The sequence below is a fragment of the Mustela nigripes genome, chromosome 5, assembly GCF_022355385.1.
Source record: "Mustela nigripes isolate SB6536 chromosome 5, MUSNIG.SB6536, whole genome shotgun sequence".
NCBI classification, from domain to species: Eukaryota; Metazoa; Chordata; class Mammalia; order Carnivora; family Mustelidae; genus Mustela; species Mustela nigripes.
The window spans coordinates 93,860,731-93,886,169 of NC_081561.1; the positions used below are offsets into that span (position 1 = coordinate 93,860,731).

Here is a 25,439-nt window from a genome sequence, read left to right on the forward strand (position 1 = left end):
AACTTAAAAGCACATACATACTTGATGTGGTGCTAGGTAATATTTAGGATAAAAAAAAAGATATAAGAAGCAGGCACAGACTGCATCAGTCTTGTGATATGGTAAGGGAAACAAAAAATATAACTAACTATGCTGGGTTAGGTGCCATAATACCACAGTATAACATTGTGGGTGTCAGGAAAGAAAGAGATTAGGTCCAGCTAATGGAGCAGTACCTGCTGAAGGATAGGACAAAATTTCTTTTCTTTTTTTTTTTTTAAGATTTTATTTATTTATTTGACAGAGAGAGATCACAAGTAGCCTGAGAGGCAGGAAGAGAGAGAGAGGAGGAAGCAGGCTCTCTGCTCTGCAGAGATGCGGGGCTCAATCCCAGGACCCTGGGATCATGACCCGAGCTGAAGGCAGAGGCTTTAACCCACTGAGCCACCCAGGCACCCCAGGAAAAAATTTCTTGATGAAAGTGGCGTTTGAACTTGGCCTGAAAGGTTGTTTTCAACAGGAGAAAACATTTGCATGTCATGTAATGAAGCTTTAGAAATGTGAATGCATTTTCTGGCCACACTGTGGAATCTGATATGAATGAAGTACATGGAGAAGTATAGTGGTGGGCAAATTTGTCCTACAAAAAGAGGATAGATTATTGATAATAATTGATAATAATCAGTGTCTTAAGAAGGAACTTAGGTATTTTTTATATAAACTGCAAGGTACATTAAGGATTTTTGTGATTTTTATGGTCATGTGTAAGCTTTATGGGAAGAGATTGACTGCTGAAAGATTAATCAATAGAGTGTTACAGTAACCCAAATGACAGGTTAAGAATTTTAAAATAGAGCAGTGAAGTAAAAGTCCAACCCCAGGTATGAATATGAAACACTTTTCTGAGCTTGATACATTAGAGTTGGATTATTGGTTTGCAGAGAGGAATGAAGAAATAAAACCTAGAATACACCTCTCATGATTTGACCCTGTATGACTGGAAAAATACAGCTAGAAGGAAGGTGGAATACAGATGTAGAACTGGGGAGATGCGGATGAGTTGGGTTTCAGACTTAATCAATTGAAGATGCAGTAAAGGCATTCCAAATAGAGGCAGCCATAAGTTATTTAGAGATTTAAGTCAGGAGCTCAAAAGAAAGGTCTGAGCCAGAGTTCTAGATTTGAGGCTTAATTGTTAGAATGTTTAAAGTGGCCAAAAGAGTGGTTATGACTTAAGAAGAAAGTAGGAGGAAGAACATTAGGGAACACTTGCACTTGAGAAATAAGATATAAATAAGGAAAACCTAAAGGCAATAAACACAAGGGAATCAAAAAGAATGGGGGAAACAAGAGGACTGCAGTATCCTGGAAACCAAGGAGGAGACTGTGTCTTAGTTAGCTTGGGTTGCCATAGTAAAATCCCACAGACTGGATGCTTAAACAACAGACATTTATTTTCTCACAGTTCTGGAGTCCAGAATTCCCAGATCAGAATGCCAGCATGATTGGTTTCTGGTGAGATCTCTCATCTTGGGTTGCAGATGGCTGCCTTCTAGCTGTGTGCTCGTGTAACTTCTTGTCTGTGCAAGCATGGGGAGAGGGAGAGGGGAAGAGGAGGGAGAGAGAACTATGTGGTCTCACTTTTTGTAAGAGCACCAATCCCAGATGAAGGCCCCACTCTGAGGACCTCCTGTAAACCTAATTACCTCCCAAAGTCTCCACATTCTAATAACATTACACCGGGGGTTAGAGCTCAATTTAGGAATTAGGTATTTTTTATATAAATACCTAATTTATTACATTCAGTGTATAACAGACTGTTCCAAGAAGATCGAGCTTGGAATCCTTGGTTCCCCAAGGATGGAGACTCTATGGTTATCCTTGAGTGACTTCAGTGTTGTGATGTGGATAGAATTTCTATTAGAATAAGTTGAGTTTGGCATTAAGGGAACTTAAAATTCTAGATAGTATTTAAGGAGAGAGGAGTGATATAAGAGAGGAGAGATTTAAGCTTGTTTGTATCTAAGAAAAGAGGCATGTGTTTATGCTGAGCCACCTGACTCAGACCTGTGCCATTACAATACAGTCATTCGCCGTCTATTGACAACTCTGTGACCAATGAAGCATCAACTCTGAAGAACATGCTGATTATGTTTGATAATGGTTCTCACTTAACTACACGTGTGTTGCTTGACATTAAAAAATAAAAATAAAAATAAAAAAATCAGGCTGGAAATTTATAGGAATTTTAATTAAAATCCAAAAATAAAAAAAAGAAAGTAAGAAAATACAACCCTTGTTACTGATTTTATCAGACGTCTGGACTTACAGTGTAGGATTTGAGAAGGGACATATGAAAGAAAGTCTGGAAAGTACCACATGCTTTCCTGGAATGAGTGGGGGAGCTAGAGGATCCGTAGCTGATAAGTAGCAGTTGTTTGTAGAAGAAAGAAGGATGTTGTGGATCCAGAGACAGACTCAGCTGGGGCTAACACAGGTACCTTTATTCAGCTGTGATTGAAAGGAGCTGGAAATCTTTGGATCTCTCCCTGACAGCTAGTCATAGTGCTGGAGCCTGCCAGCATGAGGACATTTTATTGAGGGTAAAGACTTAATGCCCCCCACCAAAAAACCAAGCCAAAATGTTTTCACTTCCTGAAAGATAGAACATTGTGCCACCGGAAGCATATTAGCCATCATTTAGAATGAAAATAGAGAAGTCGGTATGTCTGTCACATGTGGAGAAGTTGCTGCTGTGAGGGACCAGCTGCAGAGGCTGTGGGCTTAGGTGTGGGGAAAGGATGCACAACAGGACAAAGGAGGGATGGACACAACTTGTCCCCCATCAGGTGCTGCAAATTTGCAGTCATCACTATTTTCTTATTTTTTTAATCTTTTTAATAATACACTCATTTTGCAAATAACACAGAAGTAGCTCCTTTTGAAACTTGTATTTTATGTTTTCAAGTTCTACACTGAGACCATAAGGTACAGATTATGTTGCAGCTTCAAAGAGAACATAGTTCCTTTTGAATATAGGTCACCTTTTACATTTCTTTCAGATTCAAATAAACTTACATGACTGATCCACATTCAAGCTCCCAAATATAATATTTTATCCTCATATGTTAACAGTACATAGTTTTCAAACTGAATTAAGAATATTCTTTTTTTTTAAGAAAAAAAGATTTATTTATTTTAGAGATAGAGAAAAAGAGAAGTGAGGGGCAGAGGGAGAGGAAGAGAAACTTGAGCAGACTGTGCTAAATGGAGAGACCAACCCAGGGTTTGATCTAATGATCCTGAGATCATGACCCTGAGACTATGACCTGAGCCAAAACGAAGAACTGGACACTTAACTGATTGTGCCACTGAAGGGCCCCTGAATTCAGAATATTCTATATGAATATCCAAGAGAGGTCCGTATAACACAATTGTGCAAAGAACCTAAGGCTTGAAAAGCTCAAGCCATTTTTATAAGAGAAAGAGTTGAGACTAAAATCATTGAGGATGTTTGTTTGGATAAAACCATCACTCTAATAGCTGTTTATGCCTGCAACCTCAATAATGTATTTATTCATTCATGTATTCAATAAAATGAATAAGACATGTAGACTGCCCTCAAGAAGTTCATAGTTTATTGATATAACACACCATTATAATAAATTTGAGTGAGTGGGAAGGACAGGAAATGATATAATGTGGTGATTCAGGTGAATGGTAAATTTAGAGCCAGAAATTTATTAGGTTATCTACCCCACTCTATGTAACAGTCACCTGTTAAAGAAACTATTGGAAGACCCATTGGAGACCTGCAGGCTGAACCTGACCATGGATATTCTCAGATCATGGGAACAGAGCCTATAGATTCACTAATTATAACTCGTAAGCTGCAAGTTATAGAAACCAACTTAAGTTAGCCTAAGCAAATTTATTTTCCATTCATATAAAATAAATGGGAAAATGTACCAAAAGAGCATTGTTCAGTGCCTAGCACATAGTCAAATCTCAATAGCTGTTACTAGTGACACTGAAATTTTGAAAATAGGGGATGATGTATGAGAATTTATATACTAGCATAACTCTGCATTACACTATCCTATAAAGAGAGTTTTGAAAACTGGCAGTGTGCATCACCATTATCATTAGTTCATGGCATCTATGCTATGTAGAATGGAAGGGCATGTATCTGCTGAAAGTGGGCACATGCAGGTGTGACTTAGCATGAGATGTGTGTGGGGAAGGACACCCTGTTTGACATGGTTTGGCAACCTGTCCGTACTTGGCCATAGCTAAAGAAAGATGAGGTCATTTGCATTCCATCTGTTAGTGTTCAGTGTAAAGTGTTACCTACTCTAAAGGGAAGCAGGCCATGTGAGCAACGTGTTTGTAAAGCTAGTTCAAGAGCAAAAAATATTAACAGCTTGCAGAATGAAGAACATAAGAAGAAGAAAGTACCAGTGGATTTGTAAGCTTCAGCTCATGAGAAGAGACCCTTAGGCTCCCTAATTAGAACTCTCTGGCTACAAATTATAGGAGCCAACTTAAGCTAGTCTGAGTGGAAAGGGTTGGACTATTTACAGAAAGAATATAAGGACTACTTTCAAGTATCCCATGGTAACAAGATTTGGAATGCTTATGGGACACATGGGGTTTGGGCTCCTGAGGAGAAAGCTCTCAGGGTCACCTCCTGTCTCCTCCCTGCCTGCCTCCTTCATTTTCTCCTCATAAATCTGCCTTCTTCATGTCATGGGCCCTCATGGTCCATCCAAAGACAACCATCCCTATGCTCCTGAGTTTACACGCAGTATTTATAGATCCAGCTACCCAAAGAGACCGCTTTCATTCTCTCTACCCATGTTGCTCTACATAACACAGAAACTGACTGGCTAAGCCTGTCTCATGTGTCTACCTCAGTTTAAGGAGGTGAAGGACAATCATCTATCTGTATAAATCATAAGTGATTATTCCAAATTCTAGTAGCTATGCCAATGGAGGGGAAAGAAAATGTTATAGCTCTGACACAGCATTTATTATAAAGGTATGCACTATAGAAACAAACAAATTAAACAACAACAACAACAACAACAACAACAAAAAACCCTGTCTTTACTACTTTTATAAAGAATCCTGACTATAAGATGCTTCTCAGTTGCCTAAAGATGATCAAAAAGGAGGGGGAAAGGTGTTTTATTTTGTTAAAGGAAAATAGGTCATTGGGACATTGTCTTCTGAATGAATTAAAATATGTATAAGGGGGCGCCTGGGTGGCTCAGTGGGTTAAAGCCTCTGCCTTCAGCTCAGGTCATGATCTCAGGGTCTTGGGATTGAGCCCTGCATCAGGCTCTCTGCTCAGCGGGGAGCCTGCTTCCCTCCCTCTCTGCCTGCCTCTCTGCCTACTTGTGATCTCTCTCTCTGTGTCAAATAAATAAATAAAATCTTTAAAAATAAATAAATAAAAATAAAATAAAATACATATAAATTAAAGGCCAACAATAAAATATTGCTTATTATTAACATTGGTTATAGAATAGAAGAAGAAAATTATATGACTATAATTTGATTTTGTTTCAAAAGGGTAAACGAGAACTCCTATAATTTAAGACACCTTAAGGATACCTTCTATGCAAATTTTTTTCAATATAAATGAGGAGTCCACTGCTAATAAAATTAAGACAAGTCCTAGTGTTTCTGCTAAACATGTTGAAAATCAACCCTGTAAAAGAAATCAATAAGAAATATTTTCCTGGGACGCCTGGGTGGCTCAGTTGGTTAAGCATCTGCCTTCGGCTCAGGTCATGATCCCAGGGTCCTGGGATAAATAAAGTCCCTCATCGGCCTCCTTGCTTGACAGGGAGCCTGCTTCCCCATCTCCCTCTGCTGCTTGCCCTGCTTGTGCTCTCTCTGACAAATAAATAAATAAGATCTTTTAAAAAAGAGAAATATTTTCCTTTCCCTGATTTTTCCAGCTATAAAAATGTATAGTTAGTTTGCTCCTAGTAAGTTCTCTCAAACATTGTGGGAATTAATATCATTTTCCATTTTGCACTGCTTATGTTACCTGGATTAGATGGCTATGGGAGGGGGAGTGGGAAAGATTAACCAAGAAAAAAAAATTAAGACATACATGATCAAAAATAAATAAATAAATTTAAAAAAAAAGAAAAAAAAAGACATACGTGATCAAAGTATAATAGAAGGATTTATGACCAGAGGGCAGGAGTAGCAGTGAAGAAAAGGAAGGATGGATCTATGTCACTAGCCAGCTCCGTGACTTTAGCCATTGATTCTGTCAGTGTCTTATTGCAAATTTTAGTATTTCAAGCAATTTTAGTTAAGTTTTCATAATTCAGTCCTTTGCTTAAAAAAAAATATGGAGGGCTTACTACTTTACAAACTGTGGACAATTTACCGGTGAAAAAATATTGAATGATCTATAATCCCACAGAATTTTGAATTGAGCAGAGGACACCAGCAAGAGCCCTGACAACAATGTGGCAGTGTAGTCCTAGGACAGAAAGGATGGATAGCATGTTCAGGAGACATAACAAAAGGGGCCTCCAGTGTAGACCATGGATGGAGTCAGGCAGGGATCTAAGATAGCTAAGAATAATGGCTGCCATTAGCTAGACCAAGCAGTGGGTTAAGGTTGGGGAAGGTACAGGGAAAATGTTTAAGGCAGAGAAAGATGTAGAGGCAAGAGATACTGTAGCATAGTTGGGGGCGGGAGGGGGGGCGGGATGGGGGTGTTTCCAATAGGGCTGACAGTAACTCTTCTTACAAAAAATATTTAGCTCTGAATGTTTAAAGTCAAAAGTTACTCCAGAGCTGATCCTAGTATAAAATCACTTTTGCTCTGATAGTTAGTATGGTTTCAAGACTTGATACATACCTTTTAAGTTTGGTAAGAGAACCACTAATGACTCATTCACTCAACAAATGATTTTCAAGTGCCTAGTATGTGCCTAGTACTGGAACAGTGCAGGAAATAGAGTGGTGAGCAAAACAGATCCACCCCCTGCCTTTATGGAGGTGAAAATCTAGCCAGGAAACCAGACATGGAACAGGTAAATACAAGTGTAGTTAGTGTTGTTAAGACTAAATACAAAGAGTTATGGAGTGTCATTAGAGGGATCTAACCAGTCGCAGTGCAGGGAGCCTGGCCATGTTCCAGGAAGCAGCATTATTTAAATAAGACTTCTGAAGCAGAGAAGGGGTTAGCTAGGGATGGCAGGAGGGGACTAATGGAGTAGAGCAGTCAAGGAATCAGAATGTAAAGGCACTGTGCAGAAAAAATACTCAAGGCTAAAGGAAATGAAGCAATTCCAGGATGCCCGCAGACAAGAAAGAATGAAAAGTATGATGAGAAGAAACTGGACCAGTCAGCTATGACCAGATAGGGTCTAGTTTGAGGGCTTTGGAGCTTGGATCTTACCATCTGAACCATGAAAATCCACTAAGGTCATCCGGCCATCCGTGAGCTACGAGTTTTATAATTGGCACTCCAGCCTCAGCACGGAGGAGTGCTGGGGACCAAGATTCAAGACCCTGGACTTGGGGAGTAGGCTCCAGGTGGGAGACTATAGTGGCCTGACCCAGGGCTTGGGCAGGTGGTGGTGAAAAGAGAGATCTCAGATAAATAATTAATAAATAAGGCAAAAAGTGAGGTTGCTCACAAAATTCCCTTTTAAGACCTATAAAATAAACAGAGATATGCAGTCACCTCAGGATGGTTTGGCTCCAAAGCCTATAACATTTAACTGTTACCAGACTAAATGTGTTAGCACATCTATACCATGATTGATCTATAAGAGTGGGGGTTGATCAGACATTAAAGCAAAGAAGAACAGTCACCAAAACAAACATTAGAAATGGTCATAGACCTCTGTGATGTGGAGATGGGTGAAGGCGCTGAAGACCCATGGGCTCTTTGAAAATTTAAGTCCCAACGACAAGAGGATCCCTAGAATTAATAGAGTGAAATAAGCTGTCTTAGCTCAATGCTATCAAATGTTTAATTATTAAAGTGTGTAAGGCTGTTCTCAGCCTTTCTGATCCAGAAGTTCATAACTCATATGTTATTTACTACACATATGTATTTCCTTTATTCTACAGGAAGAATCCTAGTTTCCAAGGAAACAGGAGATGGTAGGATTGAAATGTCTCAGAGGTAGATAATTATGTTATTCCACAGTAGCCATTCAAGTGTCTTAGGATAACTACTAATACTACCACAACCAATTAATTACTCAAAAAATGTTAAATATGGTAGTTCACATCTGATCTTCTCATCCTTCCCTTTTAAACTAATTTTACTGTATCTACATTATCTGAGTATATAGTCATTACATACTATATGTTCTCCCTTTTAACCTTCATTTAATTTTAGTCCTACAATAAAGGATGGGTTTTTTTGTTTATTTTTAAAATTTTTGTTTATTTTATTTGACAGAGAGAGATCACAAGTAGGCAGAGAGGCAGGCAGAGAGAGAGGAGGAAGCAGGCTCCCTGCTGAGCAGAGAGCCCGATGCGGGGCTCGATCCCAGGATCCTGAGATCATGCCTTTCTAGTTACAGCTAACATAGAGATCTATTGCCCCAAATTCTGATGATTATCTATTTTCCCTTATAAATCACCTGCTAGTTTTTTCCTAGACATCCAAAATAAAATATTTCCATTTCCTATGAAGTCTGCTTGTTTTACTAGAACATGTCTTCATATTGGTTTTCCTCTGTCAGTACTTTCAATGTGTAGTTACAGGTCTTATTTTTTACAATTTCAGGAAAATTTTCTTGAGCTATATATAATCTTCAGTATTCATTTCCTTGCTTTTTTTTCCCCTTCAAACATTTCTAATATCTGTATATTGAAACTTTTTTGGCCAACTTCAATATGTACATTTTCTTTCTAATCTTTTTTATCCTTTCATTTCGTATTCTTTTTTATTGAAGCATAGTTACATAATTATATCACTATGCATAGATTTTTTTTAAGGATTTTATTTATTTATCTGTTAGAGAGAGAGAGCGTGTGAGCACAGGCAGACAGAGTGGTAGGGAGAGGCAGAGGGAGAAGCAGGCTCCCTGCTGAGCAAGGAGCCTGATGAGGGACTCGATCCCAGGACGCTGGGATCATGACCTGAGCCAAAGGCAGCCGCTTAACCAACTGAGCCATCCAGGCATCCCAACTATGTGTAGATTTTAATGGCAGTTTGATTAACTTAGAAAATTTCATGATATACCCCATTAACGCACCTGCAGTCAAAATAAAGAGCATTGTCTTCACCATAGAAGTTTCCCTCATTCTTTTCTAATCTCTTCCACTTTCCAATCACCACTATTGTGATTTCAATCCCCATAGATTAATTTGCCTGTTCTTGAATTTCAAAATATTGAAATCATATAGTAGATTTCTCTTATATCGCCATTCCTCATGTTGTGTGAAAGACATTGGTCCACATTCTTGCATGGATCAACAGTTTATTCCTTTTAATTGCTGATTAATATTATGTTGTATAAATATACTAAAATTTGTTTCATCTAATGTGCTAATGGGCATTTAGTTTGTTTCCAACTCTCACTATCATACATAGAGCTACAATCAACATATATATACTAGGTTTTATGAACATATATTTTCATTCTTCGTACGTATATGCCTAGAAGTGGAATTGCTGGATGATAAGGCAGCTGCATATTTAATTTACAAGAAACTGCCAAAGAGATTTTGCCATTTCATACTCCTACTAAGAGTGTATGAGATCCATTTGGTGTTGATAATTTTTCACATTTTAGTCATTCTAATGAGTACGTCATAGAATTTAATTATAGTTTCAAATTGCATTTTCCTGATGACTAATGACCTCAAAATTCTTTTCATGTACTTTTTGATCATTTATATGTCCTCTTTTATGAAATATCTATCCAAATTCTTGCCTATTTTTTACTGGGTCATTTGTATTTTAGTATTTATTTTTAGGGCTTCTTTTTATAATCTGGATATGAGATTTTGCCAGATACATGTATTATAGTATTTTCTCAATCTGTGACTTGACTTTTCATTTTCTTAGTGGTATCTTTTGATGAGCAGAAGTTTTTAATTTTAATGAAGTTCAATTTATCATTTCTTTTATGGTTAGTGCTTTTTGTGTTCAGTTTAAAAAATTTTGCCTATTCTAAGTCCTCAAAATTTTCTTCTAGGACCTTTATAATTTATAATTCATAATTAGGACCTTTATAATTTTGACTTTTACATTTAGTACTGTAATACTTTTAAAATACATGGTGTAAGGAATAGGTCAAGGTTCTTTTAACTTTTTTAAAATAGAAATTGTTTTGCCAGCTTAATTTTTTTTAATTTATTTTTTTATTAATTAATTTATTTTCAGAAAAACAGTATTCATTATTTTTTCACCACACCCAGTGCTCCATGCAATCCGTGCCCTCTATAATACCCACCACCTGGTACCCCAACCTCCCACCCCCTGCCACTTCAAACCCCTCAGATTGTTTTTCAGAGTTCATAGTCTCTCATGATTCACCTCCCCTTCCAATTTACCCCAACTCCCTTCTCCTCTCTAACACCCCTTGTCCTCCATGATATTTGTTATGCTCCCAAATAAGTGAAACCATATGATAATTGACTCTCTCTGCTTGACTGATTTCACTCAGCATAATCTCTTCCAGTCCCGTCCATGTTGCTACAAAAGTTGGGTATTCGTCCTTTCTGATGGAGGCATAATACTCCATAGTGTATATAGACCACATCTTCCTTATCCATTCGTCCGTTGAAGGGCATCTTGGTTCTTTCCATAGTTTGGCGACCGTGATCATTGCTGCTATAAACATTGGGGTACAGATGGCCCTTCTTTTCACTTCATCTGTATCTTTGGGGTAAATACCCAGGAGTGCAATTGCAGGGTCATAGGGAAGTTCTATTTTTAATTTCTTGAGGAATCTCCACACTGTTCTCCAAAGAGACTGCACCAACTTGCATTCCCACCAGCAGTGGAAGAGGGTTCCCCTTTCTCCACATCCTCTCCAACACATGTTGTTTCCTGTTTTGTTAATTTTGGCCATTCTAACTGGTGTAAAGTGATATCTTAATGTGGTTTTAATTTGAATCTCCCTGAGGGCTAGTGATGATGAACATTTTTTCATGTGTCTGCTAGCCATTTGTATGTCTTGATTGGAGAAGTGTCTGTTCATATCTTCTGCCCAGCTTAATTTTTGAAAAGACTTTCCTTCCCTCATTAAATGACATTGGTGTTTTAGTCCCAGTTATGGACTCTCTATTCTGTTCTATTGATATATTTGCCTATCTTTACGAAAATACCACACTGTTTTCTATTCCTAAATCTTGTATTGTCTTAAAATTAAGTAATATAACTACTCCAGCATTATTACTGTTTTGGCCATTCTGGCTCTGGACATCATTACCATTACTCAAAATTTCATCATTGTACATGACATTACATCCAGGGTTTTTCATAATTTAGCTTTATCAGGTTGGGGATACTCCTATATACCCTCGGTTTGCTGAGAAATCTATCATAAACTGGAATTGAATTTTGTCAAAATCTTTTTATCTGCATCAGTTGAAATATCCGATTTTTTTTTCTACTTTACTCTGTTAACATGGGGGAATAAACTGAATTATTATTGAATACTAATCCATTCCTGGATTTCCTAAAATAAATTCTCCTTGGTTCTCTTCTATATTGGTTAGCCAAAATAGAGTCTACCTTGTCTGACACTGGTGTAGCTAATAGCTTTTAGTTTTGGTTAATGTTTGCTTGTTATACATTTTCCATCCTTTGTTTTTCAGCTTTTTTGTTCCTTATGTTTAAAGAATATCTCTCATAAGCTGCACATGGTTAGATTTAGATTTTGTCTCTTAATCATTTTGATAATACTTATATTTGAATTAGAATATTTAGCTAACTTCAGTTGGTCTAATTGCTGGCATAATCATATTTATATCTACTTAATTTCTGCTTGTCTCGGTGGAATGATTACTTCCATTTATGTTTATTCTCCTTTTGTTTTTCTCTTCTTTCTTACCTTCTTTGGATTAATACAGCATTTTAATACTCAATTTTCCCATCTACTAATTTTTTAGCTTAACATTTTTTTAATTATTCTTTTTATGGTTACCCTAGAGAGTAAAATAAGGATTTCCTGACTTTTGTAATCTTAAATAAATTAGTAGTTTAACACTTCCCAAACAAAGCCAGGATCTTAAAATACTTTAATTGCATTTGCTTTGTGTCAACTTTTGTGCTTTTCTGTTGTGCATTTTAATTCTGCACACATTTTACATCTCATATTACATGACTATTATTGTTTTGCACAATCGATACATGCTGGTATATTCCTGATATGTACACCCTTCGGTGATTTACTGAGATGATTTGAGTGTGTATTTTAGTTTTGTAAAGTTTATTCTGCTTCAGCTGGCACATCCTTTTACTAGGGTACAGCTCTCCAGGGGTCCTGTGGGTCCCCACTCTTTCCATAGGCTCCACATTATTTAAATGCCTTTAACTTCAAATGTGATTCCTCAGTGCTGTGAGACTTCCAGAAACTTCATTCTGATTTCCTGCAGCTTTCTACTTAACTTTGTATCCTGTGCTTTGTGCAGCCTGAGATTTGTACAGTTTTCATGAGGGAACCTCCTAAGTGTTAGTCTCTTTGTGTGTGTGTGTGTGTGTGTGTGTGTGTGTGTGAGAGAGAGAGAGAGAGAGAGAGATTGAGACCTCCTTCCAGAATCTTGGCTCCTTAAGTCCTTGTTGCCTTGGAAGACTTGAAATCAGTTTTTATGTCTATAGGCCTATGCATTTATAAAGTTTTTCTTGCTGCTTTCCCTCTTCGTTAAGATCCTCTGCCTGCATGCTCAGTCTGTTTTTCCTGAACCAAGAATCATCAAGTGTTCCCAGAGCAAAATAGTTTGAAGATTATCCACTTACTTTTCTGAAGTTCTCTTCTTTCTGACTTGGATTTCTGAGTTGGTACGTTGGATTCTGATTGCCATGACAGTTTTCAATGTCTGTAAATGAGTTTTAAAAATATTGAATCTGCTTTTTCTAGTTGTTCTCAGTGAGAGAGTTGTTTTACCCCAAGGTATTACATATTAGCTGGAAGCCGATGTCCTCTTATACCAATTTTAGTATCTCCCCCTCTCATTTTTCAGTAAGCTACGATATCATTATAATTTCTTTTAGGGCTATGGGGACTATACATCTAATACAAGGAAATCACAAGATAATTGCTATTTGATTCTTTTTCAGGTTTGATGGGTGGTGACATGAAGATATTAATGCCTCTGCTTAAAGAGAAATGGTAGCATAAAATAAACTTTAATAGAAACTTACCTAATACTGTGAATGCCATAGACAAGAATATCAGAAGCCTCACACAATTCTAGATTTAGGTGACCTAAGTCCTTTTTGTTATCATTACTTCAATTTTAAGCTTCTTACCAAAGTAATTATTTGTTTTTTTTTTCAATTTTTTAAATATTTTGTCAAGGGGTAGGCAAATAGTTGACTGACAATCCTGGTCTTTTTAGCAAATCAAATATATAACAAGAATTCATCATTTTTTAAAAAGATTTATTTATTTATTTTAGAGAGTGGGGAAAGGCAAAGGGAGAGAGAATATTAAGCAGACTCTGTGCTAAGCACTGAGACCAATTCAGGGCTTAATTTCACCCTGAGATCACTCACAACCCTGAGCTATAATCAAAAGTCAGATGCTTAACTGACTGTACCAGGCGGGTGCCCCAAGGAGTCATCATTTTTAATTGATCAAAATTAAACTGAACTTGAAATTATGATTAATGAATCACAAGTTATTTATTATTTGAGAGAGAGAGAGAGCATAAGCAGGAGGGGCAGTGGGAGAGGGAGGGAGAGAGAGAGAGAATTTCAAGCACACTTCTCAATGAGTGTGGAGCCCTTCTTGGGACTCAATCTCATGACCCTGAGATCATGACCTGAGCTGAAATCAAGAAGCAGATGCTCAACTGACTGAGCCACCTAGGCACCCCCATGAATCACAAGTTATGATGAGTTATCAGCAACTATTTTCTGTTTTCTAAACACCTGCATTAATTTGCCATGATCACTTAATTTCTATGCCATATATAACATGTTTGGCAAACATGATTTTTTCATATTTTATTTAGATATTTGTCAAATGCTAGAGATACAAGAAACTTAACATGATTCATGTTCAAATTGAGATAAGCACATATGTAAAAGTACAAAATATACAAAAACTTTATGGATTCTATGATTTAGGTCAATTTAGGTAACTGAGACCCCCCCCCCATCTGTATTCACAGAGATACATAAAATTAATGGTTTGTATCACTGTGGACTATAATTAACTTCATAAGAAGAGTCTTCAGTTAAATGAATATTAGTTCTGAGAGAAATTTGAGATAATCTAGTTTTCCAATTTTTAACTGATATTCCCCCACCCCGTTTTTTTTAAATTCAGGTATAAACTAATAAACTATTAGTTTTAAGTGTACCATATAATGATTTGATATTTGGGCACATTGTGAATTGATCACCATAATAAGTCTAGTTAGCATCTATCACCACACAAAGTCACAAAAGTTGTGTGTGTGCTTTTTTTTTGTTTTTTTGTTTTTGTTTTTGTTTTTGTCATGGGATAGGAACTTTTGATTTATTCTCTTGGCAACTTTAAATTACACATTGCAATATTATACTGGTTTTCATAAAGGTATTAGTTTGAATTTCCAAATTCTATACTTTTTATTTGATATTGTTCTTTAGTAGCTCATATTTTAATATGTATTTGTAGAGTTTTTATTTCAACCTTTTTTTTCAGCAGAAGAAAATATATTCACAGATCCTAGGCAATGCCGTAGTTTACTGGGGTAAAGCTATGAGGAGAAGGAATTTTACTCCCAAATTATATTATTATAAACTTTTTTAGAATAATATTTATTTATTGTGCTTATTTTTCATATTTAAAAAAGTGATAAATATTTATTGTAGTCAATTTGGAAAATATAGGAAAGCACAAATTATCTATAATTCTATGAATACACAGAAGTAAAACCACGATTACCATTTTTTTGGTACATCCTCATTTTTACGCACACATATAAATACATACATGTTATTTTTACTTATTATTTGTAAACTTAATTTTCAGTGGGGATTTTATGACATTCAATATTTAATATTAAAATTAATTTAGGAATTAGTTATAAAAACAATTAGCGTTTTTGATATTCCTGAAACTACCAAAGTGATGAAGAAATTCAGAAGTATTTCTGGTTTATTTTCCTATTAGGATTATTTCTCCATTCTGTTTTGGTTTTTTCAGTCATTCATTCATTTACTCTAAGTGGGTGCCCATATGTATTTTCACGTCCTCCACCAAAGTCCCTGGTTATGCATTTTGTCATAAGATGACTTTTAAATCACTCCCTTCATTCTTAAAAGTGATCATTCTTTGCATGAGAGATTATATGGTTTCCTTTTATTTCCAAAAGTTGGGGCAGGAAAAAAGGGAGATAAGAAGCACACAATGGTAAACCTGATATAGAATCTGCCCTTCAGAAACTATGGCCTATCAAATGTAGGAGATAAGAATTAACATCAATAACTTATATAATACAAAGTGAAAAGGATCACGGGGGAGATGCAAAGAAATAATATACATTGCAATGTGGTCAAAAACTTGATAAATATGTTTGAATGCTAAAGGAAATATGTGCAAAATCTTGTGAAGAGTAAAGAAATTTCAGGAATTTATATAAAAGAACAAAAACTTTTTTTTATCAGGGAGTTACTGAAGTGATAAGGAGAGTGAGACTAGAATACCAGAGAGAGGAGAACCAAGAAGTGAACCAGTGATCTGCAGCTGCTTTTCTCAGGGAGCATCTGCCAACTCCAGGCCGCACTGAGGGAATAGAATCCAGGCATGACCCAAGCTGAGTATCCAGTCATGGCCCAAGCAGAGTCAGTGGAGGGAGGAGAGAAAGCAGAAGAGATGCTGTGGCCATCAGACTGAAGTGCTAAGAAGAGAGAGAGAGAGAGAGAGGCTTCAACACATGTCTAGCTTCTCTCTCAAAACATTTGCAATTGCCTGCAATTGAGTAGATCAGAAGGGTTAAAAGATAAACTAAACACTTCTGACATAGAGTGGTATTTTCATGGAGTCTTTCAATAAAGGAGACAGACCCACCTTTGGGGGGAATAAAAAAACAGAAATGCCTTTAGCAACCACTTGATGCTGGACTGACAAAATTGGAGACTCAGAGGCACTCAGTCTTAGGGTCAGGGCTCCCCATCATTTGCCTAATTCTGAAGTTGTGTGGGTCAGGAAGCCAAAAATCTAAGCTGAAAATCTTTGAAAAGCTGGCCAGAAGCTCCCATAGCCTCTTAATGCTGAGGTGATAAACACCCACCAGATGAGGTGTACTAGTGCACAGTCAGATGCTCTGTTGAAAGTCCTGAAGGGATATACCATAGAGTAGACCAGTTCCTGTCCCAGTTATAAAATAACTTTGACTCAGCTCAGTTCTGGATTAGATTAAGATAATCTGTCCTCTTCTGCTTAACAGATAAGGTGGTAAAGCAACTCTAGCACAGATAATACCATCTACCATGTACTGCCTCTACAGAATCTTATTTTATATGTGTATGTGTGCTTTTGAATGTGTGTGTGTGTGTGTGTGTGTGTGTGTGTGTGTGTGTGTGTGCTTTATGTGTTTAAGTGTGAAGGTATCATAGGTTTAGGCATGGAAAAGTTCGGATAATATTACAAAAAGTCAAGGAAACAATTAGACAATGGAAGCAGAGCCACAGGTGATACACTGATCGCTGTTGGAGGGTGTTAGAAAACCAAATCATTATTCTGAACATTTCTAAAGAAAAGAAAAGAATCACCCATTTGTCTTGTGTTTTCTGTTTGAACTCTACATCAAAGGAACTAAGTATCTGATGAGGGGAAATTCTACTTTAGAAAAGAAATCTAACTGACAAATACAGAAAGGATGATAGAATCGTAATAATGCCATTTTGCAGTTTTGTAATAAAATGATCTCCATAATGATCATCAGTGACTGCTAAAACCATTAGATGAAAGGCTGATGGGAAGTTTTGTAACATATGCATTAGGCTGATCACACCTGAACCTACTGATCAATCTTAATGTGATTAATAGACACCCCAATTTATGTGCCTTTTGGTCTGGTATGATAGGGAGCAAACACTATCTCCTATATGTTATACTCCTTGCACAATCATGATTCTGATCAAGCCCTCAGAACTAACTATCATTTCATAGGCAATATAGGTGGCAGAGGAACATATTTTACTCAACCAGTAAACCAGAGGAACATTTTACTCAACTAGTAAAATCTATAATCTGGGAAACAATCAGTATTTTTTCAACAAATAAATAGTCATCAAAAAAGGAGAAGGGAACATCTATAGATTAAAAAAAGCTTAAGAGAGTCACCAACAAAATGCACTACACAGATCTTGTTTGGATGCTGATTTGAAAATCAAAAGTAAAATAAAAATATATGAGATAATCAGGGAAATCCAAATAGTGACTTTAATAGTAAACATTTAATATCAAATATTAAAGAATTACTATGAATGTATTTTAGATATAATAATATTATTATTTTTCTTTTTATTATAAAAATGTGCACTTATATTATAGGCCTAGATACTGAATTACTTATGGATGAAACATAATGATTTAACTTTTCTTTAAATAAATGTCAGTATAGACAGAACAAGATTCACATATATATTATTATTGAAGCTGAATAGGGATATGGTGTTCATTTTAGTATTTTCTTCATGTTTTTATATTTTTGAAAATTTTCATAATAAAAGCCTTTTTTTTAAAAAAAAGATGTCTGAAAAACAAACAGAAACAATAATATGAATTCTCACATACTAGTCTAAATTGGGCAAGCACTTGGTAGAGAAATTTGGCCATATATAAGAAAGATGAACGTACCCTCACAACAATCCACCAACTCTACTTCTAAGTCCATAACTTAGGAAAACTCTCCCATATATGTGTATAGGAGACATAATCTAGAATGTTTACTGTGCATTGCTTAAAATAGCAAAATGTAGGAAACAACCTAAGTGGACATCAGTAGAATTGAGCATATTTTTGGTAATGTGGTATGTATTCAGTTTAATTTAAGCAACTGAATTAGAACTGTTCTTGGAACACTACATCAAAAACTAATGATGTATTGTCTGGTGAATAACATAACACACACACAGAATTAGAACTGTACCTATTAATGTAATACAAAATGGAAAAAAATGGGCAAATTACTGAATGGAAATAGTGTGATGCCATGTCAATAAAATCTAATAACATGGTAAACACTACCATATATTATTTATTAACACATATGAATATATGTTGTAAAACTATTAAATTCTGCCAAGCGATGATTCATATACCAAGTTTTCCCTGGGAAAGGCTAGATTAGTATTAAGAATAATATACAGAGGGCTTCAAATATGTTCTTAATGTTTTCAAAAGAAAGAAAACCTTATATAAGGAAAAAATGTTCATATTTGGCAAATCTATAATAATTAAATTGAATTTTATTAGGTCATTTTCTATAAGCTCTTATTAGCTTAGAAATCTTTATAATTAAAATTCTCTTTAAAGAACAGTATTTACACCTCTCTGGAGAAACTGCATTGTGTGTTTATATAAAGAACATTAATGTACAGTATTAGATATCCATGTACTAAAATGAAGAGTAGAAGAAATTACCATTTACAGAGGGCTTTCATATACAATCAGAGCTCCACTCTCCTCTCTGACGAACAAATATTTAGAAATAAATATTTAAATTCAGATAAGAAAAAAAATGCATTTGGCTTTGGAAAACAATCAGAGGCATAAATTATCCTATATTTATCTATAACCACTACAAATAAAAGGTGGACTACACTCTGCTAAAATGGTCTTGAATGGTTGCTGCCAATCTTTATGATTACTTTGGACAGCTGCCACATTATTATTTCCATGGTAAACTGACCATCTGGAATTGTATAGACTGCTTCTCTTTGCTAAAAGTAGACTCACCACCAAACCCCTCACAGAAACGCAACTGCAGACAGATGGTTAACCTGCTCTGTCCCTAGCTTTCACCCGCTCCTGCCACATCCATTCAGTGTCACTAGTGTTCCCCACCCCACCCCACAAACACCATCCTCCACAATCTGAAGAGAGTTTATTTTTTAGTAGAAATTATTGAAATTCTTAAATACATTCTGAAGTACAATGAAGTAAACTTTGAGATACTCTGGATTAGTCTACTTTAAATCTCACTGGGATTTAAAATATCTGGGTCTTTTGTCTGTGCTTTTGTTCCTCCATCCTTCAGAGAAAGGGTTTTAATAGTGATACCTTAAGCTGCGATAACATTTTGCTACTTAGAATCATTTTCACATTTATTCTTTCAACAACCCGTTATGGATGAGAAAACTGAATCTGAGAGGGGCAGATACACAGTTGGAGAGTGCCTGGTTTCCTGGGCCTTTATCCAGCCATCCTACTTCTGCACTACCGTGAGTGAAACCTGTTTGTAACAACTTCTCAAGTTCATGTGAAGAATCATTCCTTGAACAGAAACTGACATATGAATGAACTACTGTAAGGAAAATAACACATTATGGGGCTCCTGGGTGGCTCAGTCATTAAGCATCTGCCTTTGGCTCAGGTCATGATCCCAGGGTCCTGGGATCGAGCTCCACGTCAGACTCCCCGCTCAGCGGGAAGCCTGCTTCTCCCTCTCCCACTCCCCCTGCTTGTGTTCCCTCTCTCACTGTGTTTCTCTCTGTCAAATAAATAAAATCTTAAAAAAAAAAAAAGAAAGAAAGAAAATAACACATTAAAACAAAGTTATATGGGACTAAGTACACCCAAAGAGAGAAGGTCTCTTCTACAAAGGACAGTTGAACAATTGGACAGTTGAACAATCGGACAATGAGAGCAGATGGGAGAAACTTGTCATAAGCAGTGACTCTATAGGAAGAGCAGAGGAGAGCAGAAGAGAAGGAAGGAGGAAAGGAAAAAAGAAAAGAAAAGAGGATGAAAGAAAAATAGAAGGAAAGAAGAGAAAGGAAAAAAGAGCAAAAGAAAAGAAAAAAAAACTGCACTTTCAGAAGAAATTGAAGAGGAATCTTTCTTACTAAATTTCTGGGGTTTCTTTAAATCCATGGTTTCTGCCAAAAGATTCAAGCACAGATTTGGGACTTATATTTGACAAGTCTCCATATGCTGCATTTTCCCTCCAAGCTTTTACTCCGGCTTGCCGAATCTGGTTGGTTGAGTATGTGGTTTTACAGTTGCTAAAAATACCCTGAAGTCAAGTTCCTCTCAGTTTCTGTGCAGTGATAAAATGGACACTCTGGCATTAGATTTTTCAAGGCTCTGGCCTCTAACCTTTAATCCACCACCCCTTTCATAAAAGTAAGATCTGTAGGCATAGGGCATATACATTTCACTTCAACACAAAGAGAGTCAGAGACCGAAGAAAATGGCTCTATGAAGGAAATGTTGAAATTTTTCAACTATTTCAATCAATAGTGAATTAAGGTGGCTTTGGGATTGCTGGAAGTTACTGTGTGGAGTTTGGCTGTCAATATGACTGCCACTTCTAAAGGATCCACAGAACTGTCCACAAACTGCCTCAGTTAATTCCAAGTCTGTGCCAGAGGCCGCAGATTTCCCTCCCCCGTCCCTGGGAGACCGAAGGGCTATCGTCCAGGCATGCCACACTCTGTGCACCTATGCGAATGTCAGCATGTCAAGTCTTTGAGCTGTCAAGGTGTTTCCCTGTGGTTTTTAGCATCATCATACACCCAGCAGACAAGACCAGCTACATCATTTGCACGGCCCGGTACAAAAAGAAAACATGAGGCCCTTGGTTGAACATACAGAGGGAAATGTTACAGAGACTATTATAGAAAGCCTTTTCTCCTGTCGTCTCTCTCTCAACCTGTCTTTGTGGTTTTTTGTTTGCCATTTATTGTCGCACTCCCATGCCGGGTGTGGGGGAGGAGATTTGGGGGACAAGTGTGTACTCTACCAAGTGTTGCAGCCCTCACTCAGCGACTCCATGCTGGTGCAAACTTCAGGCCGCCAGATTCCCACCCATCCAGTCCCTGGCCTAACACTACAGGGAAATGGAACCAAACATCTCCCCGCACCCCTCCCCCCTACCCTAGCCCCTGGCAGACCAGTGATCTTCAAGGGAATTACGACAACAGCAGGTGGACTAGAAGTGCCTGCACAGAGGATGGATGAAAGGCTCACTCCTGTGGTGTTGCCTGTCAAACGCACTGTGGCCCTGCTAGTCCAGGGAGGGGAAGACCCATCACTGCCTGAGGTGCTCCACAGCACGTGCACTTGACCCTGATTTGATCTTCCTGCTCTCATGCCCAGAGCCCCTGCCACTGGTGGAAAGTGACGGTGATCCCTGGGCAGGTCAAGGTAGTGAAGCCTCCGAGGGTCCCCGGGGCACCAGGGAAGTCAGGGAGGCAGGACCCTGGGTAAGCCTGAGCCTCCAAGCCCTGAGTGCATGCTCCATTTCCCCAACAAACATCACTGACAAAACACAAATTAAGTGATACAAGGATTACAGTTTTCAAAATGATGACTGTAGACCACTAAATCCCAAGTGCAGGGGCCTTCTGATGAGGAACAAGTGGTGCATCTGTACTGGCCAGAGGGCCCTGAGCCAGCCTGGGTGGGGTCCTGGCTTTCCAGCACCCTGGGACCAGGCCATATGCAGACATTATCTACAGGTAGAATTAACGGGGGGATTCAAGGGACGCCGGCAGTTTAGCAAGGGAAAGACAAATGCCTTGAGTGTATTTTCTGCCTTTCTTCCTGAGAAATGAAGTTGTCCTATTATTTTGTAGGTTAAGTATTCTTTCTTACTGATAACTTCATTTATATAGTGAAGCATCATACTTTTATCCCTTGTCATCTACTTGCTGGTATTTTCATTGTTGTCATCATTTTTGTGATTTCAGGTGGCCCTACTGAATGTCAGGGACAAATTACTTCAGCAAGGTTAATAGCAAACATTATCTTTTTTGTCTGTTTTTTAAAATAAATGGATCATTACAGTAGTAATGAAGTTACAACAAGGTGTTTCAAGTTTTTATCTTTGGGTGAGGATTTCAAATTATTCTGGGACTTTGAAATGATTTATTGAATGACCCAAACTTGGCAGGCATACGCATAGAGATTAATTTTATTTTTCTCTTTTACCTTCAACTGTGCTATGGAAGACTTTTTTCCTACCTTCTACTTTCAGATGAGATTCCTTGAATTCAGGAATTCTAGTGTATTCTTGTTTCAAACCTCAAATTCACATCTCTCCTTTCTTGCACGTGCCAGGCCTCAGTCTGGAAGATGTGGAATGGGAGGGGGCGTGGTCTTCTCCTGCAATATCGCTGGCTCCTCCCTCTTCTGTTTCCCCTCTTGTGTCCACTTTAGTGGGAAAAAAAGATAGGAAACATAGCCAAAGACTTTGACTTGACTGTGACTGTTGTGGTCCTCTTCTGATTAACACTGGATAGTTGTCACTAGAATCTGGGGGTAGGTGCTCAATGCTGATACTTAGGGAATATTTGTGGGCTTTTAGGGATCCCTAGAGGGGACTTCATCTCTGAGAGTTCCTTCAGATTGAGATTCCCCCATCCATCCACCCAGAGTCCACCCACTGATGGTTCACCTTTAGCCTCTTGTTCCTGAAATTCTTTTCTGTGATTGGCAGCTGTCTTATGTGGAGTGGCAACAAGATGGCTTTTTCCCACTACCTTCTGAAGTGCTGCTTAATTCATGGGAAACCCACTTATCCTCACTCCAACAAATGATGGTAAAAAGCCAGCTGCCCGGGCGCCTGGGTGGCTCAGTGGGTTAAGCCGCTGCCTTCGGCTCAGGTCATGATCTCAGGGTCCTGGGATCGAGTCCCGCATCGGGCTCTCTGCTCAGCAGGGAGCCTGCTTCCTCCTCTCTCTCTCTCTGCCTGCCTCTCTGTCTACTTGTGATCTCTCTCTGTAAAAAAAAAAAAAAAAATTTTAAAAAAAAAAAAAAAAAAAAAAAAAAAAAGCCAGCTGCCCGTGTTTGCCCGTTAGCCTTGCCATGACCATTCAATGCTCTTCTCCCCTTATCAGATCATCCTATGTGCTGTATAAGGAGACCTTTAGCCAGGGAATCAGATGGCATTCTCCCCAAGTGGCAGATTCCTCCAGTCTCTCGCCACTCTCCCTCTCTCTACCATCAGATACACTCTGTCTGCGAGGGCCAAGAGATAAATGGAACTTTATAGGAAGTGACAACAATGCTTTTGTGATAACATAAAATGAAGGAAAACTAACAATGCAATTAAAATTCACAATGTAAGACATAAATCCACAAACACCCTTTAAGAGGGGTGATGGTCAGAGAGATTCAGCCTGCATCGGTGTGAGTGGAGATGGAGCCCACTGCCATGAGGAGGACAGGGGAATGTCAAGAGTGGAGGGAAAGAACTGATTTTGGACAGACAGACACACAGCAGAAAAAGCATCTGCCACTTGGAAAGAGTAAAAGAGTACCTTACTTTGAAAGGTAAAAGAAAGAATGCACTCCACTGATGTGGCTTTCAGAAATGAGCCTAGCAGCAAGAAACAGCCAATGCAAGGGAGACACATGGGGTTGGAGATGACATGGAGAAAGGCTCAGGAGCCAGGCAAGGCCCTGGACCAAGCCCAGGCACCACCTGAGTGGTGGGATCACTATATCTGTACACATGTATAACCACTCACTCACTGGGTGTCTTTTTCTTTTCAATCTTCAGGAAGAGGCAGCCAGAGTTCTCGCCCACCAGCCAATGTCCGTCGGCACATGTGCAGCTTTGAAAACCCCCACACTGCAGTGAATGTGTAAGAGAAGCTGCATGGACAATGTAGTGGTTTGCCCCTTGCTTTCTCTCTCCTGGGTTTTTCTACTTTCTAACATGGAAACAGATGTGATGCATGCCATCAAGAATGAGGAACCATTTACGTGCTGTGCACGACTGCCTTAATTTGATTGTCCATCGTTCTTAAAAGGGCACTGTCAAGTTGTTAGTCTTTTTGCTTTTTTAAGTTTCAATGCAAGACACAATACTTTTTCCAATTCTGGAGATTCACTTTTGTTTGTGACTCCCACTCGCAAGCTTGGAAGTGAATTTTCCCCCTTCATGAATTTGTCAGCTTTTTTCTTGGCAAACAGAGCTCTTTGCTTTTCTTCTTCTTTTTTCTTTCTTTCTTTCTTTTTTTTTTTTTTTTTTTTTGTATTTTTGTTTGCTTTTTTGCTGTTGCACAATTGTTTGAAATGATGCTGTCTGCATTAAAGTAAAAGCCACACCTTGAACTTATGGAGAGTTCCATAATATCAGTTTGAGGGGGTGGGCCCTGACAGGAGCCTCTGCTGGGTGCCTCCCGCATCCTGGGGTGCACAAAACAAAAGTTTTGTGAGTCCCATGAAAAGAGTTTTAAGAAAAGGAAATGTGGTTATTTCTCCAGAATTCTGAGTGTTTTTATCAGATTTTCAACATCTGATAAAAATGGTGCATGTTTGGTCCAATTTTTGACCTTTAGATCTTGACAGTGTCTCTTTAAGTTAACAAAAGAACATAGACCATGTTCAATTCATTGTGCATGGAGTCTGTGGTCATTTTCAGCTGTTCCTTTACAGCCCTTCAAACTCCTGGGAGAGTCAAAGGTACACATTCCTGCAGCAGGAGGGAGTCCACTGATAAGGTGTCTGTGGCTTGAATAGCTCTTCAGATGAGAAGAGCCCAATTTGTTCAAATGTTTGCTACTGAACCTGGCTGTGGAGGCCAGCGTATGAGGCCATGGTGTCTCTTCACTCAGTGGAGTGCATTGGAAAATCTGTGTTTTGATATTCCCTTAAAAAGCCCAAATAGGAAGAGTGTGGTCTCACTCAAATCATACTGATTCTTTAAGGGGAGAATATGGTAGCCATGCCAGTATGCTTTAGGTGGTGGTCAGGAGGACCCTGCTCATCTAGATCAAAGTCACTCTAGTCTGCTTGGATGCACCGTCTGTAATTTTCCCAAGTCAAAACGCATTGGGGATTTCTTACAGCATGGGTTGAGTCTGACCAAGGGCACAACAAGGAGATCCTGATCATGACAGCTGCTGGCTGCCTGTCAAAAGGGATTGATGGGAATAGTAGATGTGTTTGTCTTGCTGTGACAGCAGGACCAGAAAGAGAGGAGAGTCACCTAATTTCATTATTTAAAGGTGAGTGCCTAAAAGCAAAAGCAAAGACTGAATGTGGGTACATTCTTGGTAGGTGATGACACAAAACAAAACAAAACAAAACAAAACAAAACAAAACAAAACAAAACAAAAC

General features: G+C 38.0%; 1 protein-coding gene across 6 annotated transcripts in view; it reads left to right on the forward strand.

Annotated features, from left to right (window-relative positions):
- The window catches only part of GRM1 (glutamate metabotropic receptor 1), a 408,193-nt gene that overhangs the window by 372,653 nt on the left and 10,101 nt on the right, over nt 1-25,439 (forward strand). For 2 of the 6 annotated variants that reach the window (XM_059400900.1, XM_059400899.1), the window contains exon 9: nt 23,875-23,959. The exons of the other annotated variants lie outside the window; for them this stretch is intronic. In XM_059400900.1, the coding sequence (XP_059256883.1) occupies nt 23,875-23,935 (61 nt within the window). In that variant the 3' untranslated portion in view covers nt 23,936-23,959. The remainder of the gene's footprint in view (nt 1-23,874; nt 23,960-25,439) is intronic. 6 annotated transcript variants of the gene reach the window in all.